This window comes from Acomys russatus, chromosome 15 (genome assembly GCF_903995435.1).
Source record: "Acomys russatus chromosome 15, mAcoRus1.1, whole genome shotgun sequence".
NCBI classification, from domain to species: Eukaryota; Metazoa; Chordata; class Mammalia; order Rodentia; family Muridae; genus Acomys; species Acomys russatus.
In genome coordinates, this window is record NC_067151.1 from 59,829,204 (window position 1) to 59,853,969 (window position 24,766).

General features: G+C 41.9%; 1 protein-coding gene across 7 annotated transcripts in view; it reads right to left on the minus strand.

Annotated features, from left to right (window-relative positions):
- Dclk2 (doublecortin like kinase 2) overlaps positions 1-24,766 on the minus strand; it is a 143,994-nt gene that overhangs the window by 107,131 nt on the left and 12,097 nt on the right. For all 7 annotated transcript variants that reach the window (XM_051157402.1, XM_051157401.1, XM_051157400.1 and 4 more), the window contains exon 2: positions 22,383-22,714. In XM_051157402.1, coding sequence (XP_051013359.1) covers positions 22,383-22,714 — 332 coding nt within the window. The remainder of the gene's footprint in view (positions 1-22,382; positions 22,715-24,766) is intronic.

Consider the following 24,766-nt stretch of genomic DNA (forward strand, 5'->3'; position numbering starts at 1 on the left):
GCGCAAATAAACTCTTCCCTCTGTAAATTGCTTGTCTTTGGGGGTTGGTCTGGTGCTATGTGTTCTAGTGTTAATTATTTTGCTCTCCAAGGTCTGCAGACACTCATGTACTGCAAATGATGTTTGTGACCTTGCCTAAGAAATTATTCCCAAGCCCGGCAGTGGTGGCGCACGCCTTTAATCCCAGCACTCAGGAGGCAGAGGCAGGCGGATTGCTGTGAGCTCGAGGCCAGCCTGGTCTACAAAGTGAGTCAGCCAAAGCTACACAGAGAAACCCTGTCTCGAAAACAAGAAAGAAAGAAAGAAAGAGAGAAAGAGAGAAAGCGAGAAAGAAAAGAAATTTATTCCCAGGCAGAAGTGAGGGGCAGAGCTAAGGTTCGCGGCTTTGGAGAGAGAGGGATCTTGGGAAGAGAAACGTACCAGAGGAGAATGAGAAAAGAACCGCCATGGGATAGGTAAAGAACCACGTGGGCAGCTGGGCGTGGTGGCCCACGCCTTCAATCCCAGCACTCGGGAGGCAGAAGCAGGAAGATCTCTGTGAGTTGGAGGCCAGCCTAGTCTACAAAGGCGAGTTCAGGACAGTCACGGCTACAGAGAAACCCTATCTCGGGGGGGGGGGGGACCACATGGACCAGGAGGAGGAGTTCCGCATGGAAAGAAGCGGCCCAGATGAACAGTTTATGCAAGTGTACTAGGATTATGGATGGGATGTAGCCCAGATAGAAATGATTAAAGCAGATGGCACCGGATAGAGGCTGAGAAATAACAGGAGATATAAGGTGAAAAAAGCCTATTCTAAAATACAACAGGTATCTGTGTCTTTATTAATTATGATAGCAGGTTAGATGATACTGCCATAATAATTATAGGCTATTTAGTAAAAAAAATTATTAGATTTTTAAATTTACTACAACACTTCTGGTTATGATGTTTTATCACAGCAATAGCAAAGTAACTAACACAGAACCTAAGCTTCCGCGGCCACAAAGGGTCCACTTGCTCCCTGGTACCTGAGATGGCTGGGGTTGGGCCCTGAGTATGGGAAGTCCAAACGCATGGGAAAGCTGCTTCAGCCATCACTCTCCAGCCTGCTACCATGCAGCCAGTGAGACAGCAGTGCTGCCGTAGTCAGCTCTTAAGGGATGAAGAATAAATGCTTATCTCTGAATACTATTATGTTTTGGGATAGCTTACTATGCATCAAAAACTACCACTATATATTTTTTTAATTTGTGGTTGTAAAGTAGGCAATCTCCTAAGTTATTTCATCTTGACAATTTGGGGAAAATGGAATTACTAGTCCTATTTTCTAACTACCAGTTCAGAAACCCGTTTTCTGTTGTTGTTGTGATTGTTGTTGTTTATTTTTAATTTTTTCTGTGCAGACCCTACCTCAGGCCTATAAAGAGAAATCTCCTAAGAATGGGTTCTATAAGCCTTTTCCTTTTTTAGCTCCTCGGGGAATTCTGTTGTACAGCGTCTCTTAGGAGGCCCTGACTTACAGTGATGTATTGAAGACACATGGACCTGGGAATGTAGCTGAGTGGTTCAGCCCAGGATTAGCATGCAGCAGGTGCCCTGTGCCCAATCTTCAGCACCACAAGTAGGAAGGCACAAAAGGAAAAACAAAACAAACAAAGAAGCAAAAGCAAAAGCAAAAAAACAGCAGAGCAAGCCTAATCATAGTCCAAACTTTGGCTTGTATTTTACCCTTCGGCAGGACCTCTCAGTCCACGACAGACTGGCTCTTAAATGCCAAGAATAAAACTAGGGCCATATATTCTGGATACTCTTTTTCCTTCCCTGGAATGGGCAGACCTTTCTTCTTCATCCTTCAGCAGCTGACTGCAGCAGCACTGCTGACTCACTGGCTGCATCAACTTCTCCTGCATTCCCTGAGTTCCCTTCTCTGGTCTCACCTGCAGGAGTGATGATTCCCAGGACTTGGGAAACCTTCTGCAGTGAGATGGTTCCTAGGACTTGTGGAGCCATTAATGAGAACTTCAACAGCTGTCAGCCAGAGTGACACACCAGGAGCTGGGCTAAGTGTTTGTCTTACTGCACTCATTTTTCATTAACAATGAGTTTGTGTTTTGAGGAAGTTCACACCACTACTGCGTAGGAGGTCCAGAAATCGTCTCCATGTCTCTCCACCTGCAAAGCCCTCCTTCTGAAGCCTCTAGAAACAGCTCCAGGACCAGCAGCTCTCACAGAAGACCAAAGAAAAATGCACCTGAACAAGTACACTCGAAAGGTCTTGGTATGCACTGCAGGCTTGGGTTTCCAGCAACAATCTAGCCATTGGCAGGGCCAGTATGTTCAGAAGGAATTAAGAAGAAAATGGCATTTACACAGAATGGGTGGTAGGGGAAGAAGATGTGTTCACAGATGGAGTTCTGGGGGCAATCATCTGGTGAGTAACACAATTTATAAATAATAGATGTTCAAAACTTAAAAATTCAATCATTTGGCCCATTATATAATATATATATACACACACATACATACACATATGCTTTACCCAGTGACTATTACAAACAATAGAATTCTTCACAGAAGTGACTATTTGTTTTTTTTTTTTTTTTGGTTGTTTTTTTTTTGTGTGTGTGTGTGTGAATTAGTAATTATTATTTTACTCCATGGATTCAATATCATTGCAAATAGAAAGACTGACTTGAGGCTTTGTTGCACACACACATTTGCTAACCACGTGGTCTCAGCCTCTGAAGACTCCAGATTGGTATGTGAACCTCATTCCAAACCCACCCAAAGGCTGTTCTTTCTTCCACGCCCCATTCCTTGAGCCACATGCTCGCAGTGACAATCAAATCCCTTTCTGGCCTGCTTAAGCAATCTAATGCTCTTCAGAATATGCTACGCTCCTTTGAGCCTGACACCATTTCATTACAGCTGTTTGTGGCTTTCAGTGGACACCTGCTTCTTCCCACCGAAAACTTTAAAACATGGTCCATGGGCTCTTTCTCTCAGGTAGTTCTACAAGGATGGGTAATAAACAACCATACTAATGGTCTAGGCATCTCTCCAGCTCCAGGACATCCAGTCCTGTTGAAATTCTTCAGCCACTGCAGTGTATGACCGTGTCCTGCATTACTTAGAGGGAGCCTACTTCTGCAGCCCCATGCTTAAACACTGCTCTAGCCCTCTCGGCCATACTACACCTTTACCCTGCCACTGGAACTTAACACCGTCTCCACGTTTGTTTTTTTCTCCCAAGGTTCCTCTTAGCATTATCTTCCTTCTCAGTTCAATTGCCCACTATTCGGGCAGCAAAAATCCACACCCTGACCAGCCTCAATAAACCCCAATTCTTGGTCAACCCATCACTCTACCATTGCATGCAGCACATTTGGGCGTCCTAAGTTTCCTTTCTCCTGCTGTAACGGACACCATGACTAAAAAACTTGAGGAAAGGGTGTGTTTCAGTGTTACAGCTTACAGTCCATGTTGAAGGAGGCAGGAACTCAAGGCAGGAACCAGGTGGCAGGAGCCAAAGCAGAAGCCATGGAGGAAAGCCACTTATTGGCTTGCTCTCCAGGCTCATATTTAGCTACCTTTCTTAGAACTCCCAGAACTATCTGCCCAGTGGTGGCTGCCTGTAACAGGCTGGATCCATCCATATCAGTCATTAATGCAGAAAACGCCACACAGACTTGCCTATAAGCCAATCATTCCAGATGACCCTAGTTTGTGTCAAGCTGACAAACAAAAAACAAAACACAAAACCTAACTGGTACACAGAGTCAACAAGTGAGAACTGCAAAAACAGAACAAACACAAACAAGCAAACAAAAACTGTGCAGATCTGTACGTTCTGTTGGTCCTGCAGGTCCACGGTGCCTCCTAACTGGAATCCTCAAAGTTTCTTTCTTATTCAGCTCTCTATCCATCCACAGAGCAGTTACTGCCAATTTGCCTTACTTTTTTTTTTTTTTTTTTTCATAGCTCTCTTCATTACTTTTTTAAAAAATGCTAAATTTAAATTTGCTTCTTTTTCCTGCCTTAGCCAGCTGGGATGTAAGTGTTAAGGCAGCCTTGTCCTGCTCACAGCTGTGTCCTCCATTCACAGGAGATGCTCACATGCGCACAATGAGCGAGTGCACCCTCCTGCCGCTCCAGGTGCTTTCTCCGCTGTGTATGTGTAGGTATTGCCATGGTTTGGATGTTTTCTCTCTTCCTTGCCCAAAGGATCATGGGTTTGGAGCTTGGCGCTTGGTGTGGTAGTGTTGGGAGTCCTTAGGCCAGCTGGGAACATGGCCACCGAAGGGACTGGCCTTCTGCTGTAGGTGTGACGTCTTCCCTTCACACCTGCCCCCACCACCGCCACTACCCTACCACGTGGTGATGCAGCAGGGGTTGGGGGGTGCACAGTGGAGCTTTCATCAATACTGTGAGCTAAGCAGACCTTCTTTCTTTATAAAGTTAGCCAGACTCTGTTGTTTATAATAGAAAAGGCAGAAATATAGTGCCTTTTCAAATTCATTCACAAGCCCACTTATACTTAGCCGTTCAAAGCACCTGTCATATTGTATTTTATAAGCCTTCTGCACACAGTCCCTTCTTTGGGACCGTGGAAAGTCTCATCACCAATTAAATTCCAATGCCTTGCACTCAGCTCAGTGCCTGGAGCACACCAGAATACTATTCACCGTATTTGAGTAAAACAAAACAAAACAACAAAAGAAACCATTCATGTACTTGTTTGCCTTTAGGGTAGCATTTTATGACACACTCCTCCAGAAGAATAGTGACAGGTTCTTGCATTAGAGGAGTCTACGGCTGAATAGTCTGGGGAAACAGCACAACAAATTCACTTCAAGACTTCTGAACTGTCTTATCAGTGAACCTATGTTCTCTGGCTATGCAAAAAAAATTAAGCTTTCCTCCAAATACAACCTTAGATGGGGTGTGTGTGTGTGTGTGTGTGTGTGTGTGTGTGTGTGTGTGTGTGTGTGTGTTTGCACTGCACATGCCACGACTACTGCGAAAAGCAGAGGGAAAAACTGAAAAAAAAAATGATCTTTAATGATTTTGGTCATAAATTGTTCAAAATAATAATAAGAACCTTTTCACTCTAAAATAAATGAAATCAGGATTTTTTCCATAATTCATGCACCCGTTTGGATAGATGAATCAGCAAACGGTTGTCTAAAGGGCATATGAGTCCTCACAAAGGTTATATAGCATCAAAACAGAAAAACTCACTGGGTGTCCTGAGTTAAATAGAAACCTACCAGAGAAAATGACACAGGATTCGGGAGAACTGCTGGAAAGAACATGACAAACAAAAGTGTAGTTCAACAGTCTCCTAGGCTGAAAAAAGGAAAAAAGAAAAGAAAACAAAAAAACACCCCAGGATTTTTAGAAATGAAAAAAATAAAAGTAAATTGAAAATAGTTGCTCTTTTGGGTTGATGCTGGGATTAAAACTAGGGTCTTATACATGCTAAGCAATGTACATTAAAGACACAATGAAAGCCTTCGCTCAGCCACTTAGGCATCATGCTCCTACTGTGAAAACTGTTTCCCGTGAGTCCAAACCAAAGAAAGAACAGAAGGAAGGAATCCAAACACTGGTAGAAATGTACCTCACATGAAAAATAAACCAAGTGAGTAAAATCTTTATCAAGATGGCATCTTAAGTGACCTGCCCACATAAAGCACATTTTTATCCACTATCACAAAATAGTTCTTATCATACAGTGTTTCAAAATATATGAAAACAAAAGCACCGGACACCAGGGAATTCTTTCAAGATACTTAATTCTCATTTCCTGTAAACACTGTATCATAAATGCTAACCTGTGTTATCTAAAGGAACTCCTTTAGAGGGGAATAGAAGACAATGTTTCATGCTCTCCTTCAGAAGCATGCAGTGAGGCCAGCAAGGATGGCACAGTGGGTAAGGACTTGCTGCCCTGCCTAAGGGCTGAGTTCAGTCCACATGACAGAGAGAGAGAACCGACTCCTGCAAGCTGTCCTCTGACCTCCACACACAGGCAGTGGTACACGTGCATCCACACACAAATAAATTAATAAATGTAAAAAAACTAAATAAAAGTATGCAGATCCCTAAAACCCTGGTGCCCTTCTGCTATCCGAACCCGCTCTCTCCATCTCCCCATTTCACCCCCATCCTGGTTCACATGAGATGACTCATGAGCTGCATCGAATGTGAGTTATCATTACTTGGACGTTTCCACACACTGTAATTAGCTGCCACTTAATGACTGTTATTAGTACAAACCGTTATCAACCCTACCACACCTTGCTCCCTCTGATTTAGCAAAAGAAAAGCATATGCATTTCAGGTTTCCTTTGGAAATGTTGGCACAAAGAAAAAGTACTTTCTCCACCCTCTGAGTCAGCTCTCTCAAATGAGAAAAGGAAAGATGGCCTTGGTTTATTATGTACACTGTGCCCTGCTACGGGCCATCTCTTCACAAATGAAACACAGCCCTGTAGCCCCAGAACCCAGAAGATACAGGCAGGAAGATTAGAAATCGAAGGCTAGCCTTATCTACATAGCTAGTTTGAGGCCAGCCTGGGCTATCCAGGGCTGTATCTTTATAAATCAATCAATCAATCAATCAATCAATCAATCAAACAAACAAACAAGCAAACAAAACCCAAAACTTCTGTTGTCATGTTGATAGATGGTATTAGCTGTTCGTTAAAACACAGTAATTGATTTTAATTAATTTTCATGGTTCTGCACCTGCAGATCATGCACTTGCTTAAAAAAATAAAATCTCTTTTTACTCCTAGGAAAACTAGTAGCACTTTTGTGGTCACTCTCAAAAATACAGAGCGGGAAAGATGGGGTCACCCAGCTGGTGCTAAACAAAGCCATCTATGTTGTTTCTCCTTTGTGTTGTAAACAAGTGTCCTTTTCATAGTCTTGTGTTTCTACATTTTTCTTCTTGCTGTCATTTTTTTGTTGTTGTTTAAAATTGCCCCCAAGAGAGATGGAGAAATGGCTCAGCACTTATCAACCCCTATTGCTCTCACATAGGGCCCAATTCAGCTGCCAGCACTCTCACCAGCAGTTCACACCAGCAGTTCTCACCAGCAGTTCACACCTAACTCAAACCCCAGCTCCAGAGGACCCAGCCCCTTTGGCCTCCTCAGGCACCTGCACTCATGTGCACATATCCACACTAAGATACATACACCTATATATAAGTTTTAAATTAGTCGTTTTAAAAAATTTGCCCCCAAGTTCTGGCTGGTGCTCCTGAGCTGAAAGCTGATGTGTGGTCCCAGGGTGGCCCCAAGCTCCCTTAAGATAATAAAAAACACACCAAGGGGGTACTGAGCTGTTTCCTCACAGGATAACACACTCTGGCTCCTGTTAAAATCTTTCCATTGTGTTTTCTCGGGTCACATTAGGCTAACAGCACAATAAACAGCTTTGCTACTGCATAGGCTGGGCTTCCATTTTTACTTTGGTTAAAACAATAGTTGTACTTCACATAAGAATATCTACTGTGCATTAAGCCGCCCACACAGCATTCTGGAATATATAATTCAACAAAACTGTTATTTCTACCTTATTAGACCAACATTAAGTAAACCGGGTAATTTATTACTAGAAAAAAATGTACTTGGCTTTTTCAAATTTTAAACATGAAGAGCTAAAATGACCAACTAGAGAAGCATGCTTTTTGTTCCTTGCTATTTCTGCCCCTTAGGAGGCCAGAACTTTAAAGAGTCCTCTACTGGGGAATGGGAGGGTGGGGGCTGGAGAGATGGCTCAGTGGCTAAAAGCACTGGCTGCTCTCGCAGAGGTCCTACATTCGATCCGAGTATCTATGTGGTGGATCACAATTGTCTACACCTCCAGTTCCAAAGGATCCAACGCCCTCTGCTAGCCTCCCAAGGGCATGCATATGGTGCACAGATATATTTGCAGGCAAAACATCCATGCACATAAAATGACTTTTAAAAGAGCTTCTACAGAGACCTGTATCCATCTCTGTGGTTCAGCATTCACACTGGAAGTGACAAAGTGTCAAGTGCCCTGCTGGTCTTAGCAAGCTGTGGGTAGAGAGCCTACGCTCCGTCTGCAGTGGCTCCACATCGTCCCTCTCCCACTGTGGCCGGCTGATCACCACACCTAGACAAGCAGAGCCTCCCCACTGGTTATGCCAGGGCCCCTCCTTCCTCTGCAGCATCGGACTAGATGATAGGCTGACTCCCAACGCAGTTTCTATTGTCTTTTATTTTATTTTATTTTTGAGACACAGTTTCTCTGTGTAGCCCTGGCTGTTCTAGAATGTCCTCTGTAGACCAGGCTGGCCTCGAACTCAAGAGACCCAGCCTGCCTCTGCCTCCTGTATACTGGGAGGCAGTGTCATCCACCACCACCTGGCTTCGTTCTAACACTGACTTGTTTTTTAGCTTCAGCTGATATCCTTTCTCCACAAGAACAAGCTTAGATTTAAGTTTGAACTTAAGTCCATTTCCTATTCCAAATTTCTCCCAACTCACTTCCTACCATGAGCCAACATTATCCTCATTTCCTCTTAGCATTCCTGTACCATATAACTGTGTGTGTGTGTGTGTGTGTGTGTGTGTGTGTGTGTGTGTGTGTACTATGTGGTGTGTTTCCTCTTAGCATTCCTGTACCATATAACTGTGTGTGTGTGTGTAGTGTGCGTGTGTGTGTGTGTACTATGTGGTGTGTTTCCTCTTAGCATTCCTGTACCATATAACTGTGTGTGTGTGTGTAGTGTGCGTGTGTATATAGTATGTGGTGTCTGTGTGTGGTGTGTGTGTGTCTGTGTGTGGTGTGTGTGTGTGTGGTATATGTGTGTGTGGTGTGTGTATGTGTGTGTGTGTGTGTCTGTGTGTGTTGCACACATGAGCACAACTGCCTTTGTAAACACATGCTTGGGAGGGCAGGGCCAGGCAGGGATTGTGATGTGTGGGGCTAATTCCCACATATCAGCCATCCAGCTCCAGCCTACTTTTGCCTTCTAGTCCTTGATGAACTCTATCCGGCTTTAACTAGCCCCTTTTAGCACTTCCTTACCAGACAGTAACGAATGATGGCTGGGAAGGAGGGCCCTCAATGCACTGGGCAGCAAGAGTTTGCAGGGAGCACTGTAAGGAACCCTGCCTGTCCCCAAAACTTTGTTCTAAAACCCCAGATCATGGTGGAGGAAATTAGCCTGTAAATAACTTCCATAGTTCAATGCCCAAACTGCTCTAATCATAGTTTGAAGGAGCCACAAATCAATGAACTCTATACAATGTAAACAATACAAAATTGTATTTGGCTTACCTTGGTAACACACATCAGCAAAAACCTGCAAAAACTGCATGAAAATCCAAATCACAACTGGAGATTCGGTTTTTCTTTTTCAAATAAATTTTTATGTCCATAAACGAAGAGGAAAAATTTAATTTCAGGAAGTGACAGTTCTTCAGTCAATTATCTTAAATTATTAAAATACTGAATTATTAAACAGCTATTTAATTATTAAAATTATTGTTCCAATCAATTCCTTAATAGGTTATGCTTATGATAATGCTTTTTAGTCAAACATAGGAACATTTGACACTTACGCAGATACACCTTGTCATGACCTGGCTCGTGAAAACTGTGCCATTCATTTTCTATGCTGCTTATAATTTTAATTTTTTCCTTTTTCTACCAAGAAGTAGTACATTTATATCAAAGTTATCATATTTTTTTTACATTCCAAGGCATTTATAAATAAAATGTGTTACTGGGAACAGAGTATTACAGCCCACTCATGCCATGGTGGCAAGGTTTCACCAGTAAAGCTATGCCTTGCTCAGACCATGACTGGTCAGGTCGGGAACACGTTAGTGAGAGGATGGGACAAACACAAGTCCAGAAGCAGCCAGTGAAAGTCACCGTCCACCTGCAGGCCACCATTACTTCTGAGCAGCAACCCCAGTACCTTTCCCATAGCGTGACAGTGAAAATTAGCATTCCTTTAAAGAACTGAAATCCCCAACTCAGCTGTTTTTAGTCATTATGAAGACTTTGTAAAAATCTCCAACCAAGTATTGCTTAAGAGACTCCACTATCTCAGCCCATTTAAATTCTTTTCAGTTCCGTCTAGGACCAAACCTTTACCGTCTGAATGCAGTTGATTTTCTGCAAGAGCATCAGCACCCCACCTGGAACAGAGCCACGTCCACTGCTCATAGGCGTTTGGGAAGCTGTAAACGAATTACAGCTTGGAAAAAACTACCTAGCAGCAGTCCACATCCCAAGACTGTCAATCATTTTTGTACCTGATCATCTTTATGAACTCACTTCCCATTCTCCAAAGTACACTTTGTGAAATGCAACTCGAATCCGCTTACAAGCCTTCAGTGGTCCAGCCCTGGTTCCAAATATCTTGGAAATGCACGGTCTCTGGTGCGTCATCATGTCCTTGCCCAGTTTTATTTCAGATCCTGATTCTTTACCATGCACACCACCCTATACCCATCACCCCAGCCGCTCACGAGCCGCATGATTCCCCTCAGCACATTACTTAGTGCCTGCCTTTCCTCTTCACATCCATCACATTATGCCACAGTCTCTCCACCTCAGCATTACTGATGTGGGGGTAAGATGACTGTTCTGGAAGCCTGTCCTAGGCTCTGTACTTAGCAGCACCCATCAGATGCCAAAAGTACACCCTGAGATACTGGTTAATATTTAATAGTGTCTCCAGAAATTTCTAAACTTTCTCTCATGTGCAAAACTGCCTATCACACAGTCATCGAATCCTTAGATGCCTACAGTGAAGCCCCTTTAGAGCCAAAAATCATTATAAATGGGTCAAAAGGTCAAAAGACTTAAACAGAAACTCTGTCCAAGACAAGCCATAGGCGTTCACCCAAAAGCAGCCATCTACAATGGGCTTCTTGTAGTGGACAATAACCAACCAATGTAGACCTCCTCTAAACCCTGGTTTCTGGGCACTTAAATGCCAAATGCATTGAGAGAAACTGAGTTGCAGGGGAACCCGAAAATGTGTACAATGAACAGAAACAGGTGCCTGGAGACACACGGAGAAGGCACAGCATTAAGAAGCATCAGAGTGATAGGCTCAGAGCTGCCACTGTGGCAAACAGAGATGCAGATATATTTGTATGTGCCGTGAGTCTAACTGTGACTCTAACAAGTCTCCCTATTCCTTACCTAATGAAAGAGTAAGGCTTACCCAGGGTCTGGAGAATGCTAGGCAAGAGCTCTACCATGGAGCTACGCCTCTCGTCCATCCTCATATATACCTTTAAATGTGTCAAATGGGCACACAATCCAACTTTAAAGTCACTTTAAAGCCAAGTCAGGACCACATAATTGCAGCATTTGGAAGGTTAAGGCAGGAGGTTCATGGGTTCAAGGCCAGACTGTGTACACAGACAGAATGTATTTCAAAAAAAAAAAAAAACATATATATATATATATATATATATGTGTGTGTGTGTGTGTGTGTGTGTGTGTGTGTATATATCTCCCATGTGAGACGTCATGAGCCACAAAATAAGTGATAGTAAAGGAATTAAAACCTACAGACTAAAGACTCCTTAAGCTAACAAGGAAGGAGAAAGCTCTTCCTAAGAATATAATTCCAGTTAGTGAATGCAGAGACAATGGTGGAATCAGAAAATTGCTGTTTAGCAAATATAGTAGTAGCTAAAGCCAGCAATAATCAGCAGGCACTAACATTACTAGATCAAAGTATGAAAAACAAAACTGAAGTACATGCAAATTCTCAAGAAATCTCCATACAACATATTAATTTACATTTAAGATGCCAATTTTTATAGTGTACAACAACCTGCAATCAGGTGACCAAGCAGTAATGAGATTTATCGGGTGTATCTAACTAAATGCACTCAGAGGACATAGCGTGACTTCTGTAGCATATTCTTACCAAAAACACAACCAAGATGCTACCATGAGAAAGTACCAGAAAGCCCTAAATTAAGAAGAATGACACAAAATAACTAGCCAGAGTTCTTCCAAAAACACAAGACAGTGAAAAACAAGGATGTGTCACACATCAGAGGTGAGAAGGGAGACCACTTGCAAATGCACTGTGTGCTTCTGGATCAAATGTGAGGCAGAAAAGGCACCGAGGAAACACGCTCGGTCATGTAAGGTCTACAGATAAGCAATTGGTGTGTCTGTCACCCTCCTAGTTCAGATAACTGCCTGTGTTTAGGAAATGTTAAGATTAGAGGAATTTGGATGGAGATTACATAGAAAGCTTGGAGTAATGATTTAGAGGTTAAGAGCACTGGCAGCTCTTAGAGAGGACCAGGGTTCAATTCCCAGCACCCACATGGCGGCTCACAACATCTGTAACTCCAGTGCCAGGGAATACAACACCTCTTCTGGCCTTCTTGGGCACCAGATGCCAGGCACACACACACACTGCACAGACATATACAGCCAGGCCTCATATAGATAAAAATAAATTTGAAATTATTTTTAAAAAACAGTATATTGAGTCATTATACAATTTTAAGTCTAGTTTCAAAACTAAAAGTTAAAACATTAAAAAAATAAAGTCCATTTGCATCACTGTGGCCAATTAGAGACTCGCTTGTCTCACGACCAACTTTTTCATCTTGCTACAATGACAGCTCCTTCAAAGCAGAGAACTTCTCTTCCTCAAGCAACCAGCACAAGGCACAACAGAACAGAAACAAAGTATTAATGGTAGAATGAATTGATTCTACCTTAGCCAAAAGTCATGTTATGTCACAAACTTTATAAACATGCCTTTGGAGAGGCACAACTGGCCAGTTTCAAATAAGGTTTGAAGGTGAGTTGACTCTCTGGGCATCCACTCTCACAATATTCAGTTCCGGGGATACTACCCAAATACTGGACATAATTTACCACACAAACATAATTAGGAAACTTACCAGAAAAGGCATCCACAGTCCTTTGACTAGGACAAACTGTTTTGACCTTTTTATTATTTTATTGCATTTGTCTACAAATGTAACTAAATTTAGATAGTTATAAATAAATGTAGGGTGATCTCAATATTAAATTCTGCTTTCTCGTCTGTCAGACACTGGCTCAAGATAAGTCATACATCTTCAGAATTTATATATTCCATACTGCAGTCACTGAATACCCTTCATGGGGTCTGTCTTAGTTACTGATCTATTGCTGTGGGAAGACACCATGAACTTATAACAAGGATTTAATTTGGGGACAGTTCCAGAGGGTTAGAGTCCATGACCGCCTTGGTGGGGAGCACTTCAGCAGGCACAGGAACATGGCACTGGGGCAGTAGCTAAGAGCTAACATGTACAGATAACAACTCCGAGTGAGGCAGAGAAAAATCTAACTGGGGATGACATGGGTTTTTGAAACCTCAAAGCCCACCCAAAAGGTGACATGCCTCCCCCTCCAAAAGCCACACCTCCTAATCCTTCCCAAACAGTTGCACCAAGTGGGGACCAAGTATTCAAATATATGGAGCCATCATTCAAACAACCACAGGGTCAATCTTCATTTTCTGCGGGCTACTGTAGACTTTGGGAATTTTCAGTAAGTTATTCAGGACAAAGTAAATAAACAGTGCTACACGACAGAGTCTGGAAAACAATTAAGGACAAGCATGAAGTGCTAAAAGTAGTCATTCTTTGAATCCGAGAAACTAGCTTCGAAAGCAAGTAAGTCTGAAGCTACACGGCTATATCGAAGATGGTGACCTAAAGACAAAGTCAAAAAGTCCTTTGACGGCTGGAGAGATGACTCAGCCGGTGAAGCCCTGGCCACCCAAGAAGGACACCTGGAGCTTGGGGGCCCCAAGTCCACATGAAAAGGCCAAGTAGATAGATACAGCACCTGCCTGCAATCCAGGTAGGCAGAGTCAGGGAGGGAATGCCTGGAGCAAGCTGGCCAGACAGACTAGCCAAAAAGCAAACACCAGGTTCAGTGACTCTCCCCGGCCTCAACACGCAATGTGGACAGCAACTAAGGAAGACACCCAGTGCCACACTCAGGGCTACACACACACACACACACACACACACACACACACACACACACACACACACACACACACGAATGCCTGTGACCACACACGTGTGCACATGTATAACCATATGCACGCCCTACTCACATACACAACACCTACCTAAAAGTTTTCTTTGGATATGCTTTTTAATATTCCTCAGGTAAGAATATGACCACATACCTACTGCAGGATGATTTTAAAAAAAATAAACATGTGTTAGAGGCCTGGCACCCAAGATCGGCATCTTATTAACTTTATGCCATTAAATTTTTAACTTTGATATCATCCCTCACCACATAAGCATACACTCTGTCCTATAACATATGAAATTAACATATCAAATCAAATTATATTTCTATTTCCTGGGCTCCTTCGGGCACAAATTATACTGACCACACTTCCTGATTCCTGGAACTTTGAGGCAGTATTACGACACTGATTGGTACTACCAAGGAGGAATGTTCTGCAAGAAAAGCAAATCACATTCAGCTTTTAAAGCTTTTACAACATTTATCTTGGCCATATATAAAATATGGACTACTATACTAAGCAAAGAAACATACAAGATGTGAAATTTTGTATTAAGTTACCTAGGTGGACTTTTATAAATTTTCACTTAAGGAAGCATTGTTTTATGTAAAAAGAAAAACTTTTTAATTCATATTTTCAAAGGGCTGTAAGTTGCTCAGTGGTAGAGCCCTTGCCTGTAAAGTGCACAGTCCTGGGGCCTTGATACCCATCTCAGTAATACATTAATTCCCATTTTCAATTGTTCAGCCATAACATTTTACTACAGGAAACAGGTAAGCCAACAACTATGAGATAGTACGTGCTCAAGGTGAGCTCTTCAAAAACACAACCATGTGTTTACAGCAACACTGTGCTCACACACAATACTTAACAACTCATACTTGCAATGACATTTTAATGACCTTGCATGAAGACAAACCGTAAGAACAACATTTTCGAATATAACCAAATGTCTTCATGCTCACACTTAGAAATGCCTACCGTAAACCAACACAAGCCAGAAAAGGAAATCTTTAAGTAAAACTTTTCAAGTAAGAGCCTGAAGTACCTATGAAAATGGGAGAGTTCCTTCTGCGTAGGGGCTGGCCGCATCGGTCCCTACATTCCTTTGGCCAGTAACATTAAGCCTCTATACAAGATCATGACACCGACTGTAGAGCAGGACCCACCGGCTGAATCTGGCAGCTGTACCACACTACACATTATCCTAAAAATACTCAAGAAGAATAACCACGAAAAACAGCACGCAGCTTTGAGAGTGGAGCTTTTCTATATTAGCACCAACAAACGCACGAGGTCAATTTTCAAATCTGGAAACTTAACACAGGGTTACGGAGAGAGCAGGCATGAGCTCTCGCTATTTTCCCTCATGAAGCAGTGTTTAATTTGGACTCGATTCGTTAGCCGTCTACGAGGCAGAACCCTGGGAACGCGAGGAGCAAGGCTGAGCTTAACCTTTGCTCTGTGAATAACCAACACGGATGAAAATAAGCACTTCCGAGATGAAAAGGAAGCAGTGAAGGAGCCAAAGCCGAAGTTGTGAAACAGCACAGGATCTGCACACTAGCTGGCCATATGCTAATGAGCCATGTAATAACTAAGCATTGCAAAAGTGAGGGTGGGAAGCTTCCTAAACTCTAAATGGGTCACGTGACAGAGGTGCACCAATGGCTGCCGCGTTCCCTAAAGAGAACACTGCACTTGGGCATCTTGAGGCTGGCAGTAGTCCTAAAATCTGGAAGTGTTTTACCCTAAAAGCATCAACTGCAAGCAATTTCTAAGTCTGTTTTGCCTCTGCCCATGACAAGAATCAACTTGTTCCAAAAATTCTATGAAATGTTTCTTTTATGTTAAACTCTGCTGTTTCTGGGAAGGCTAAAAAGCTAGAATTCTTCACATATGTGTACCAAGTTATATTTGGACCTTTCAGTTCTATAACACACAAAAAGACATTTTTAAAGAATCTCGCCACTGTGGCTTATGGCAAGGACTGCATTCTAACTTTAAGAATGTTCGAAAGGCCCTGTTTTCTATATAAGTGTTTAAAAGTCCAAGGCTCTGCTTCTAAAGAAACGCATTTGGGTAAGCAACCAAAGTTCACTGTGTGTCTAAGCAAAACTATGGAACAGCCAGTATTCCACTCTACAGATCCTTTATTCTAGTCAACCTATTTATAAATATAAGTGTTGTACATTAAGAATTTTCGTTTATCTTTCTTCTTTTCCTCTTTTGCAGGGCTGGGGATGGAACTGGGGCCATGCCCATGCAAAGCAAGTGTTTTACTATTGAGCTACTCCCAGCTTCAGTGGTTTTTTTTTTTTTTTAAATGTATGTTTGGTCTTTGTCCCTGTACCAAAATACCTCCAAGAACAACTTAAAAGGAGTAAAGGCTTATTTTGGCTCAAGATTTCAGAGGTCTCAGCCCATGATCGTCTGCTTCACTGTATTTGGCCTGACAAGACAGAAAGTCATAGTGGCTGAAGCACATAGCAGCGAAGGCTGCCAACAAAACTTAACAGCCAAGAGCTAAGAAATCAGAATGAGACACATCGTCTCACAGAAACGCACCCAAGAAACTACTCCTTTCAGCTAGCACCCATCACCTCCCAACAGCCAATCAAACTGTAAGCCAATCAACCAATTAACCCAATGATGAAGTTGGAGGGTCATGCATGTTCCAAACACTTCCAAACAACAACAACAACTATCAGCTGACAACCAAGCATACAGCCCTCGGTTGACATGCCTTAAGTACGAAATACTTCAGATTAAATCACAATGCTTGGTACTTAACTTTAGATGGCCACAAAAGCATTTAGGATATTGTCCCTTTAGCGTTTGTGAAGCTCTGTTACCTAACCACACTCCACCCTTACACAATGAAGACAGGACGACATCCAAGGCAGCAGATGATAAGCCACGGCCTTCTAACACTTATGTGCCCATTAGATGACACAGACAACCCTGTAACCTGTCGGTGTGAGGTATACAGTTCAGCATGTAGTCTATTCACAAAGTCAATACTCACAGAGTATTTCCTTTTGAATAAACCAGGGCTTTATTTAAAATCTCAGCACTATGTGGAGCCCAAAGAGCTATACTACAGCTGCCTGTGAATCTTAGAATTGTTACAAACAACTCTGGATCTAATGACCAAACACCAATAGAATCCCCACTTTATGTCCTTTGGGGACAAAAAGAAAATCACTGCTAGTTTAGAGCTACTGCTGATGTTGGAACCCTTGAGTCAACATAGATGAGATCCTGGATGATTTAAGTGATTTTATTAACACAATGCAGAATTTATAAGTGGAGTCAATACTAATAGGGAAATGTGAGCATATTCCGAAAGAAGACAAGCTCAAGGCTCACTGTAACAAGAACATACATGCTGACATCACATGTATCCCATAATATCTTCAATCTCCAAAGCCTTCAGGCCCATGAAAGAAAGCAAGACCTCTGAAACTGGAACAGCCAGTATTCCACTTTACAGATCCTTTATTCTAGTCAACCTATTTATAAATATAAGTGTTGTACATTAAGAATTTTCATTTATCTTTCTTCTTTTCCTCTTCTGCAGGGCTGGGGACTCTACTGTTTATGCTGAATTGTCTTTAAAAAAAAAAAAAAAAAAAAAAAAAAACACCCAAATCTATCTTTGGGTCATAGATCCACTTACTTTAAAGTGAAAAAAAAAAAATTGGGGTAGTAAGTGAACTAGAAATAAAAAGTTTGAGACAGACAGTCTAAAATGGTGTTCAAATATAGCTCATCTAAGTGCCTTTCTCACTTCTCTTCAGAGGAAACCTATCATATAAACACATACACACACACACACACACACACACACACACACACACACACACACACACTCCAAAGAAAAAAAATCAACTAACCAACAAACAAGTGACAAAGCAATCCCTGTGAGCCATCTGCCACATCAAAGGTTAACTTTCAGCCCATGCTTGACCTCAGGAGGCTGTAGGAACTGGAACAGTGAGCTCTGATGGCAGTGATAGACAGCCTCTGTCCCTCTGAAGACGTCATCCTTCCTCTCTGCTCTGTGACTAAAATAAAAAACATTGTACACATCCCTGTTTCTTCAGCTGGCATTTTCCTTGAATCTTAAAAGATTTCTCCAAACATGTGTGTTAGTGGCCATGAAGGTACTCCATGGAACACCGCCTACACTGATTTTACATTGGGGATTTAGCTGTGTGAAACCAATCATTCTGGTTCCATGTGGGGCTTAAAGTTCTTATGCACAGTGTATGTTTCTCCCTTGGGTTACTTAGGATATATTTTTAATGTGAATGTACAGGCTCAAGCAGTAAGACCTTTGAAGGTCACACAAATTGGCACACTGCTTTTCAAAGCTTACAAATTTTATACGCCCATCTCTTTTGACAAAGCCAAATCACTGCATACTCAAGAACAGTGGACACTTCTATTTTTGTTTTTTTAATCTATTAATTCTAAGCACAAAAAAAGGAAGCCTGAAGCTCTTTGGGATGCTATCAGGAATAAATCCTAGGGTCTTATTCACACTAAACAAATACTCCAGACAGAGTCACAGTCCTGGTCCTTGAAATGTTTCAATGTTAAATTTACTGTTATGTCTGCCTTTTCAAACTGTTCAGATTTGTACTCACTTTCCCAGGGCTCTCCCCCACCTCGACCCTTTTTTTGTTTTTGTTTTCTGGGTGTTTTGGTTTGGTTTGGTTTTTCTAGACAGAGTTTCTCTGTGTAGTCCTGGCTGTCCTGAACTAGTGCTGTAGACCAGGCTGGCCCCCTTATTACAAAGCCACTTTAACCCCATTGCTTGACATCCAAGCGTTTTCAGTTTTATACAGTCCAATAAACCTTGCTTTTTATTACTTTCCCTCTATATTGATTCTTAGGGAATTCTTTCCCATTTCAACCTAGCGACTGATACGGTTTCAGTTCTTTAGCTGATGATACCACACACTCGGACAGAGGAGGGACAGATGGAGGAACAGAGTCGGAGCAGACCTGGAAGCCTCCCCGACAAGGACTAGCTCTAGTCGTTCCTGAAGATGCTGCCCAAGCTGCCAACGGAAAGGAGCAACCAACAGGCCCACCCAGCTGCGAAGCTTAGGACCACACTGGTGACTGGCCTGGTTGTAGCCCGAAGAGAACTTAGGGTCCACTCAGTAGGAGAGAGTGCATAGCTAGTACCATAAACCAAGCCAAACACCCATGGCTGCAGAGGTCCAAAACCCAAAGGAGAATCCCAACTGCCATTTTCTGAAATCAATATAATTACTAACCATACTCTAAATGCCTGCTCTTATACCCAAAGATGAGTGTAACACTCACTCCTCAAGTAAAAGAGCTGCTTTTTGTAGTAGAGACTATTACACTAACTAGTCGAAATGTGGAGAGTAAGAGACCATGGGTGCTCAGGCTCAATTACTAGCCCTACAATGTAACCCTTATACCTAAGGCTCAGGAAATCATAAGGTGGGGGAGGAGATTTTAAGATCCCTCGGGACATCTGCTGCTAGTGACTTCTAGATGTGTCAGAAAAACTGCACCTGTGAAATTTCAACCACAGGCCCTGGAGAGATGGCTGGACACTGGAGAGATGGCTCAGAGGTTAAGAGCACTGACTGCTCTTCCAAAGGTCCTGAGTTCAATTCCCAGCAACCACATGGTGGCTCACAACCATCTGGTACCCTCTTCTAGCATGCAAGCATAATAAATAGAATAAATTTTAAAATACACAATTAATAAATATTTAGGGGCTAGAGAGATGGCTCAGAGGTTAAGAGTACTGGCTGCTTTTCCAAAGGTGCTGATTTCAATTCCCAGCAACCACATAATGGCTCACAACCATCTATAATATGATCTAATGCCCTCCTCTGGCCTGCAGGTGTACATATAGGCACAGCACTGTATGCATAATAAATAAATCTTTTAAAAAAAAAAAAAAAAAGAAAGAAAGAAAAAGAAATTCCAACCACAGAGTTACCCAAACAAGACCTGCACCATGATGCCACCAGTTGACCTGCCAATGTGGATGATGGAATTTTCGTAAAGCCCCGCCCCTAAGTGAAGTGCTATAGGCAATGGATGAAGTATTAAAGAGGGGGAATCAGTTTTGTCCCAAGTGACCAACCCTTAACACATGTACATATGGACTTGGAAGGGTGTGTTAAAACAATAATTATAGAAGTAGTCATGAACTTGAGAGTGTGTGTGGCCGGGGGACCCAAGAGGGGTTGGAATATGGGGGAAAGAGGTGGAAATAATGTAAATATAGTACTTGTATAGAAAATTCTCCAAGAAATTTACGTTTCTAATGTAAAACATTTTTTAAGAGTTTCTTTTGGCTAACTCAATATTTACTACTTCAATCAAATGTTCAATTACTTTGTTTCACTTACATATTCCATGAATGTCATTCATTTGGAGATTTCAGTTTTGAAATCTCATCTGTAATTACTACTGTATGCCACCTTTCTATTCAGTGTGTGTGCGAGTGCGCGTGCGTGCGTGTGTGTTTAGAGGAGGTTGATAGGGTATCTTGATACAACAAGCTGGCCTCGGACTCATGATATAACCCAGGTTGGCCTTGAACTTCTGATCCACCCACTTGACTTCCCAGGTGCTGAGATTACAGGCATGTGATATCACAACCAGCTATGCCTTATTTTTCTGTTTTTCTAATTTGGCATATTTAGGTCACTCTTTCTTTTGGTTAGATATGCTAAATATCTGTCTCAGGACTGGAGAGATGCCTCAATGGCTAAGAGCACTGGATGCTCTTCCAGAGGTCCTGAGTTCAATTCCCAGCAGCCACATGGTGGCTCACAACCATCTACAATGAGATCTGATGCCCTCTTCTGATGGACAGACAAAAAGAGACAGAGCACTTATGTATGTAGATAAAACAAACAAAAAAATTTTTTTAAGTTGTCTGTTTCCTTCCTGTTTCCCTCATGGCAACCGCAACCACCTTTCCAATTCACCTTATCTTGTTTTCCTGTCACCTAACTTACTTTCACACATACATGTAAGTTGTATGTCGTTTTGTGTTACACTATGCTGGGTATCATTCTTTTGCACAGGTGTCTGTTTTCATTAAGACTGTGAAGCTATCTGATCATTCACCCCACCATTCTAACCTCACTCTCTTCTGCTCTGACCCCAGAATCTACTCTATATTTCTTTATTTTTCTTTATTTTTGTTTCGGGCTTTGTGGTTGTTGTTACTGTTGCTTCTCTTTTTGCTTTTTGACACAGGGTCTCACTATGTCCTGAGTGCTGGGAGTAAAGGCGATGCCACCACACCTGGCCTTACTTATTTATTTTTTGGTGCTGAGGATTGAACACAGCCAACTCCTCCTGAGCTAACCCCCACTGAGCCCACACTGAAATCCTTACGAAATGTTGCAGCAAGCGCCCAGCCACTGAGTATGGCCTTAGACAATTAGATGCTCTGTCACGTTTCCAAAAGACACACCCCTGAGGGTCTTGTCTCACATGCCCACGCTCTGCATTACAAAAGCTTCAAAATAAAGCATGTTGGGGGAAGAAACAACATGAAGAAACTTAATACAGGAAATTAAAATGTTGATACAATGCAAATATAAATAATTTTGTTTCGTGAAATTTGGAAAAATATACTTTGGAAGCCCCTTTGCCTAAGAATAATCAACTTTCACATCGCTATTCATGTTTTTCCCCCCTACTGTGCCCAAATTTTCAGAGCACATTAGAATCTTCGGTACATTGTTCCTGTAATTCCACCCGCACATTTCCAGTCAATAGTTCACTTTTCAGAAATGCTGATTAACTGGCTCTATTGTTCCTGAGGAAATGTATCTGGACATTCCTTCCCATTTGAAATGCATTTTTCCATATAACACAAAGCAGAAGAAAAAGGGGGCTGCCCTAAATATGTTAAGTACCTTTAATTTTTATTTCTGTGATATATATGCCAACAACCACTAACTAATTGCTCCTGGATAGCATCTCACTTAGCACAGGACAATACCTCAACTTACACTTAAACATACCTCAATTTACATCTTTCCTCCTATTCACTGAAGAAGCATGTAACGGGCTCTCGGATATCTGGAGAAACGGAAGCCCCTTACATTTCCATGCCGAGGGCTAATCCTCATGCAAGCCTGCTAGGATTACTTTCAGGAGAATATGTAACTCAGCAGCACAAAGCGCAGGGCATGGTGCACACTCTAACCCTAAGCATTAGGAAGGATGGTAAATATTCGGACTAAACAAAGACAAGATAGCGAGCCACAGCAAGAAGGAAGTGCATTACCTGCTTTCCGTCCAAGGTGCACAGCCTCTTGACCACACCCGAGTCTAGTTTAATGGCTTCGGTGATATCCGTTAGGACCTGCTCAAAGGAATGGGCAGTCTTTTTATTCAGAAGGATTCGCACGGCCTTTCGAGGCTTCACTCCACTTCGAATCACAGTCACTAACTTGGGTTTGATGAAGTCTTTGCTCTCTTTCACCTCGCTTTTCACAGAGGCCACGGCCAAGGCTCGGCTTGCACCACCCTTGGTGTTCACGGACCAGTTCGGATTAACATTTTTGGTGTAATCAACTTTACGAAATGGTTCATTGGAGGCACACACGTAGCTCTCACCTGAAAAGCAAATAAATATTAATTTTATTAGCACAGTAACAGATCTCTGAGCACTGGCCACAGTTAACCTGAAGGCATAATGTCTAAACAACAGCTTCTGGAGACCCGTAAGTCAACTCCTAAACTCGGGGTCACAGCAGGGAGGTGCACTATACCCTTTCTCCTTTTTAACGTTCTCCCACCTCCCTTTCCTCTGAATTACCTAGACTGGTTTTCAGAGAACTACAGGTATGATGGGAAAAGCATTAGGCCCAGAAGTTAAGAGTGAGATCTGGGTTGTATTTTATCCAAATGTGTCACTTTGATAGTCACTACGACACACCTTGAGTCTCAGTATCATTAGCTGCAGAATTAAATGGATCAAGCAACTAAATTACAAAGTGCTTCCTAATTCCAAAAGCAAGAAAATGTATTCTTCACAAAAATCTCATTCTGGGGAGCTGGAGAGACGGGGCTCAGTGTTTAAGAGCACTGACTGCTCTTCCAAAGGACCTGGGTTCAAATCCCAACAAATACTTGTCAGTTCACAACTGTCTGTAACCCCAAGATCAGATACCCTCATATAGATACACATGCAGGCAAAACACCAATGCACAAAAAAAATAAATACATTAAAAAAGAATCTCATCCTGGCCAGCCATGTTGATATGATGATACAATCCTATAATTCTAGCTAGCTACTCAGCCACGTTGATATGATACAATCCTATAATCCTAGCTAGCTAGTCAGGAGGATGAAGTGGAAGAATTTTGAGTTCAAGGCTAGCCTGGGCCACAGATTGAGAAGGGATGGGGGATTGCACTGAGGATGGTAGCTCACGCTTGTAGTCCTATCATCAAGAGGCTGAGGTAGGACTGCCACCAAGTTTGTGGATGGATAGTCTAGAATATGCAGGGAGTTTCAGGACAGTCTGGGCTACATGGCAAGACCCCATCTCAAAAGTAAACATAATTCTGATTGAAATCATTGCATCACAAATATATTCATAAAAAGAAATAATTAAAATCCTTATTTAAGTCCAAGTCATACAGCAATCATTACCTCTTCACATAGTTGCCTTAATTATATTCAGATATGGTATCACCTATTCAATTACTAAAGCACTGCAAAAATAAAAGGTCTGGCTCCTCAAAGCAGCATATTGCAGGCCTTATTTTCCCTGAAGGAATATAAATTTAAAATAAACTATAACTTCAAACGGACAACGTTTTCTATACTTAAATGGGAGTGGATGATAGTCATTTCTCATAAAGCTTTAATAGACTTTTGTTTAATTAAGAACAGAGCAAAAGTTATACTACTTGCCAATTCACCTATTGATATCTAAAATTTTTTACATCCCAAAATTTCTAAAATTCCATGCTTAAAAGATGTATTTTTTTCCAAGAAAGGTATAACTCACTCAATTCTTTTAGTCTTGACTTTTTGACATGCAAGGTTACATGCTAAAATTTTCTCTGGTATATAATTCATAAAGAATGCATTATTTCATCTATTTAATACAGATTCATGCTTCATAGTAATTCTATCAGATGAACCACAAATGTTTTAACCAAAATAGTGAAAAAGCCAGCCCGCGGACAAACTACTTCATCAATATTAACGATTATCGGTTGTTCTCCAAGTCCTGGTTAGTGGGGAACCTCAGAGACTCCCAGAGGCACACGCACAAGTGAGTGACAGATCAGGGATGCGAAAAGGATCACTCAGGACACGCACTGTCCTCTGTTTAGAGGGACATTTAGGGTCCTTCCCAGGAGAAGCAGAGAACCAACCACAAGCTATAACCTTGTTTCTCCAGCAGCACTCTCCAACCTAGCCCACACACCACCACCTGAGTTTTCACCCCATTGTCACAGCATGATCACAAGAGCACTACTCAGCATTCCAAAAATGGTTATTAAGTTAACAGAGCTATGTAAGGCACATGCGTACATTAGTGAGAAAAACATAATGACGGTATCATTTAATTTTGTAGAAAAAGTAGCAGTTACATCAAAAACTTTTGCCGTTTTTACAAATATAAAAATTTGATGAATGTTCTGATCCAA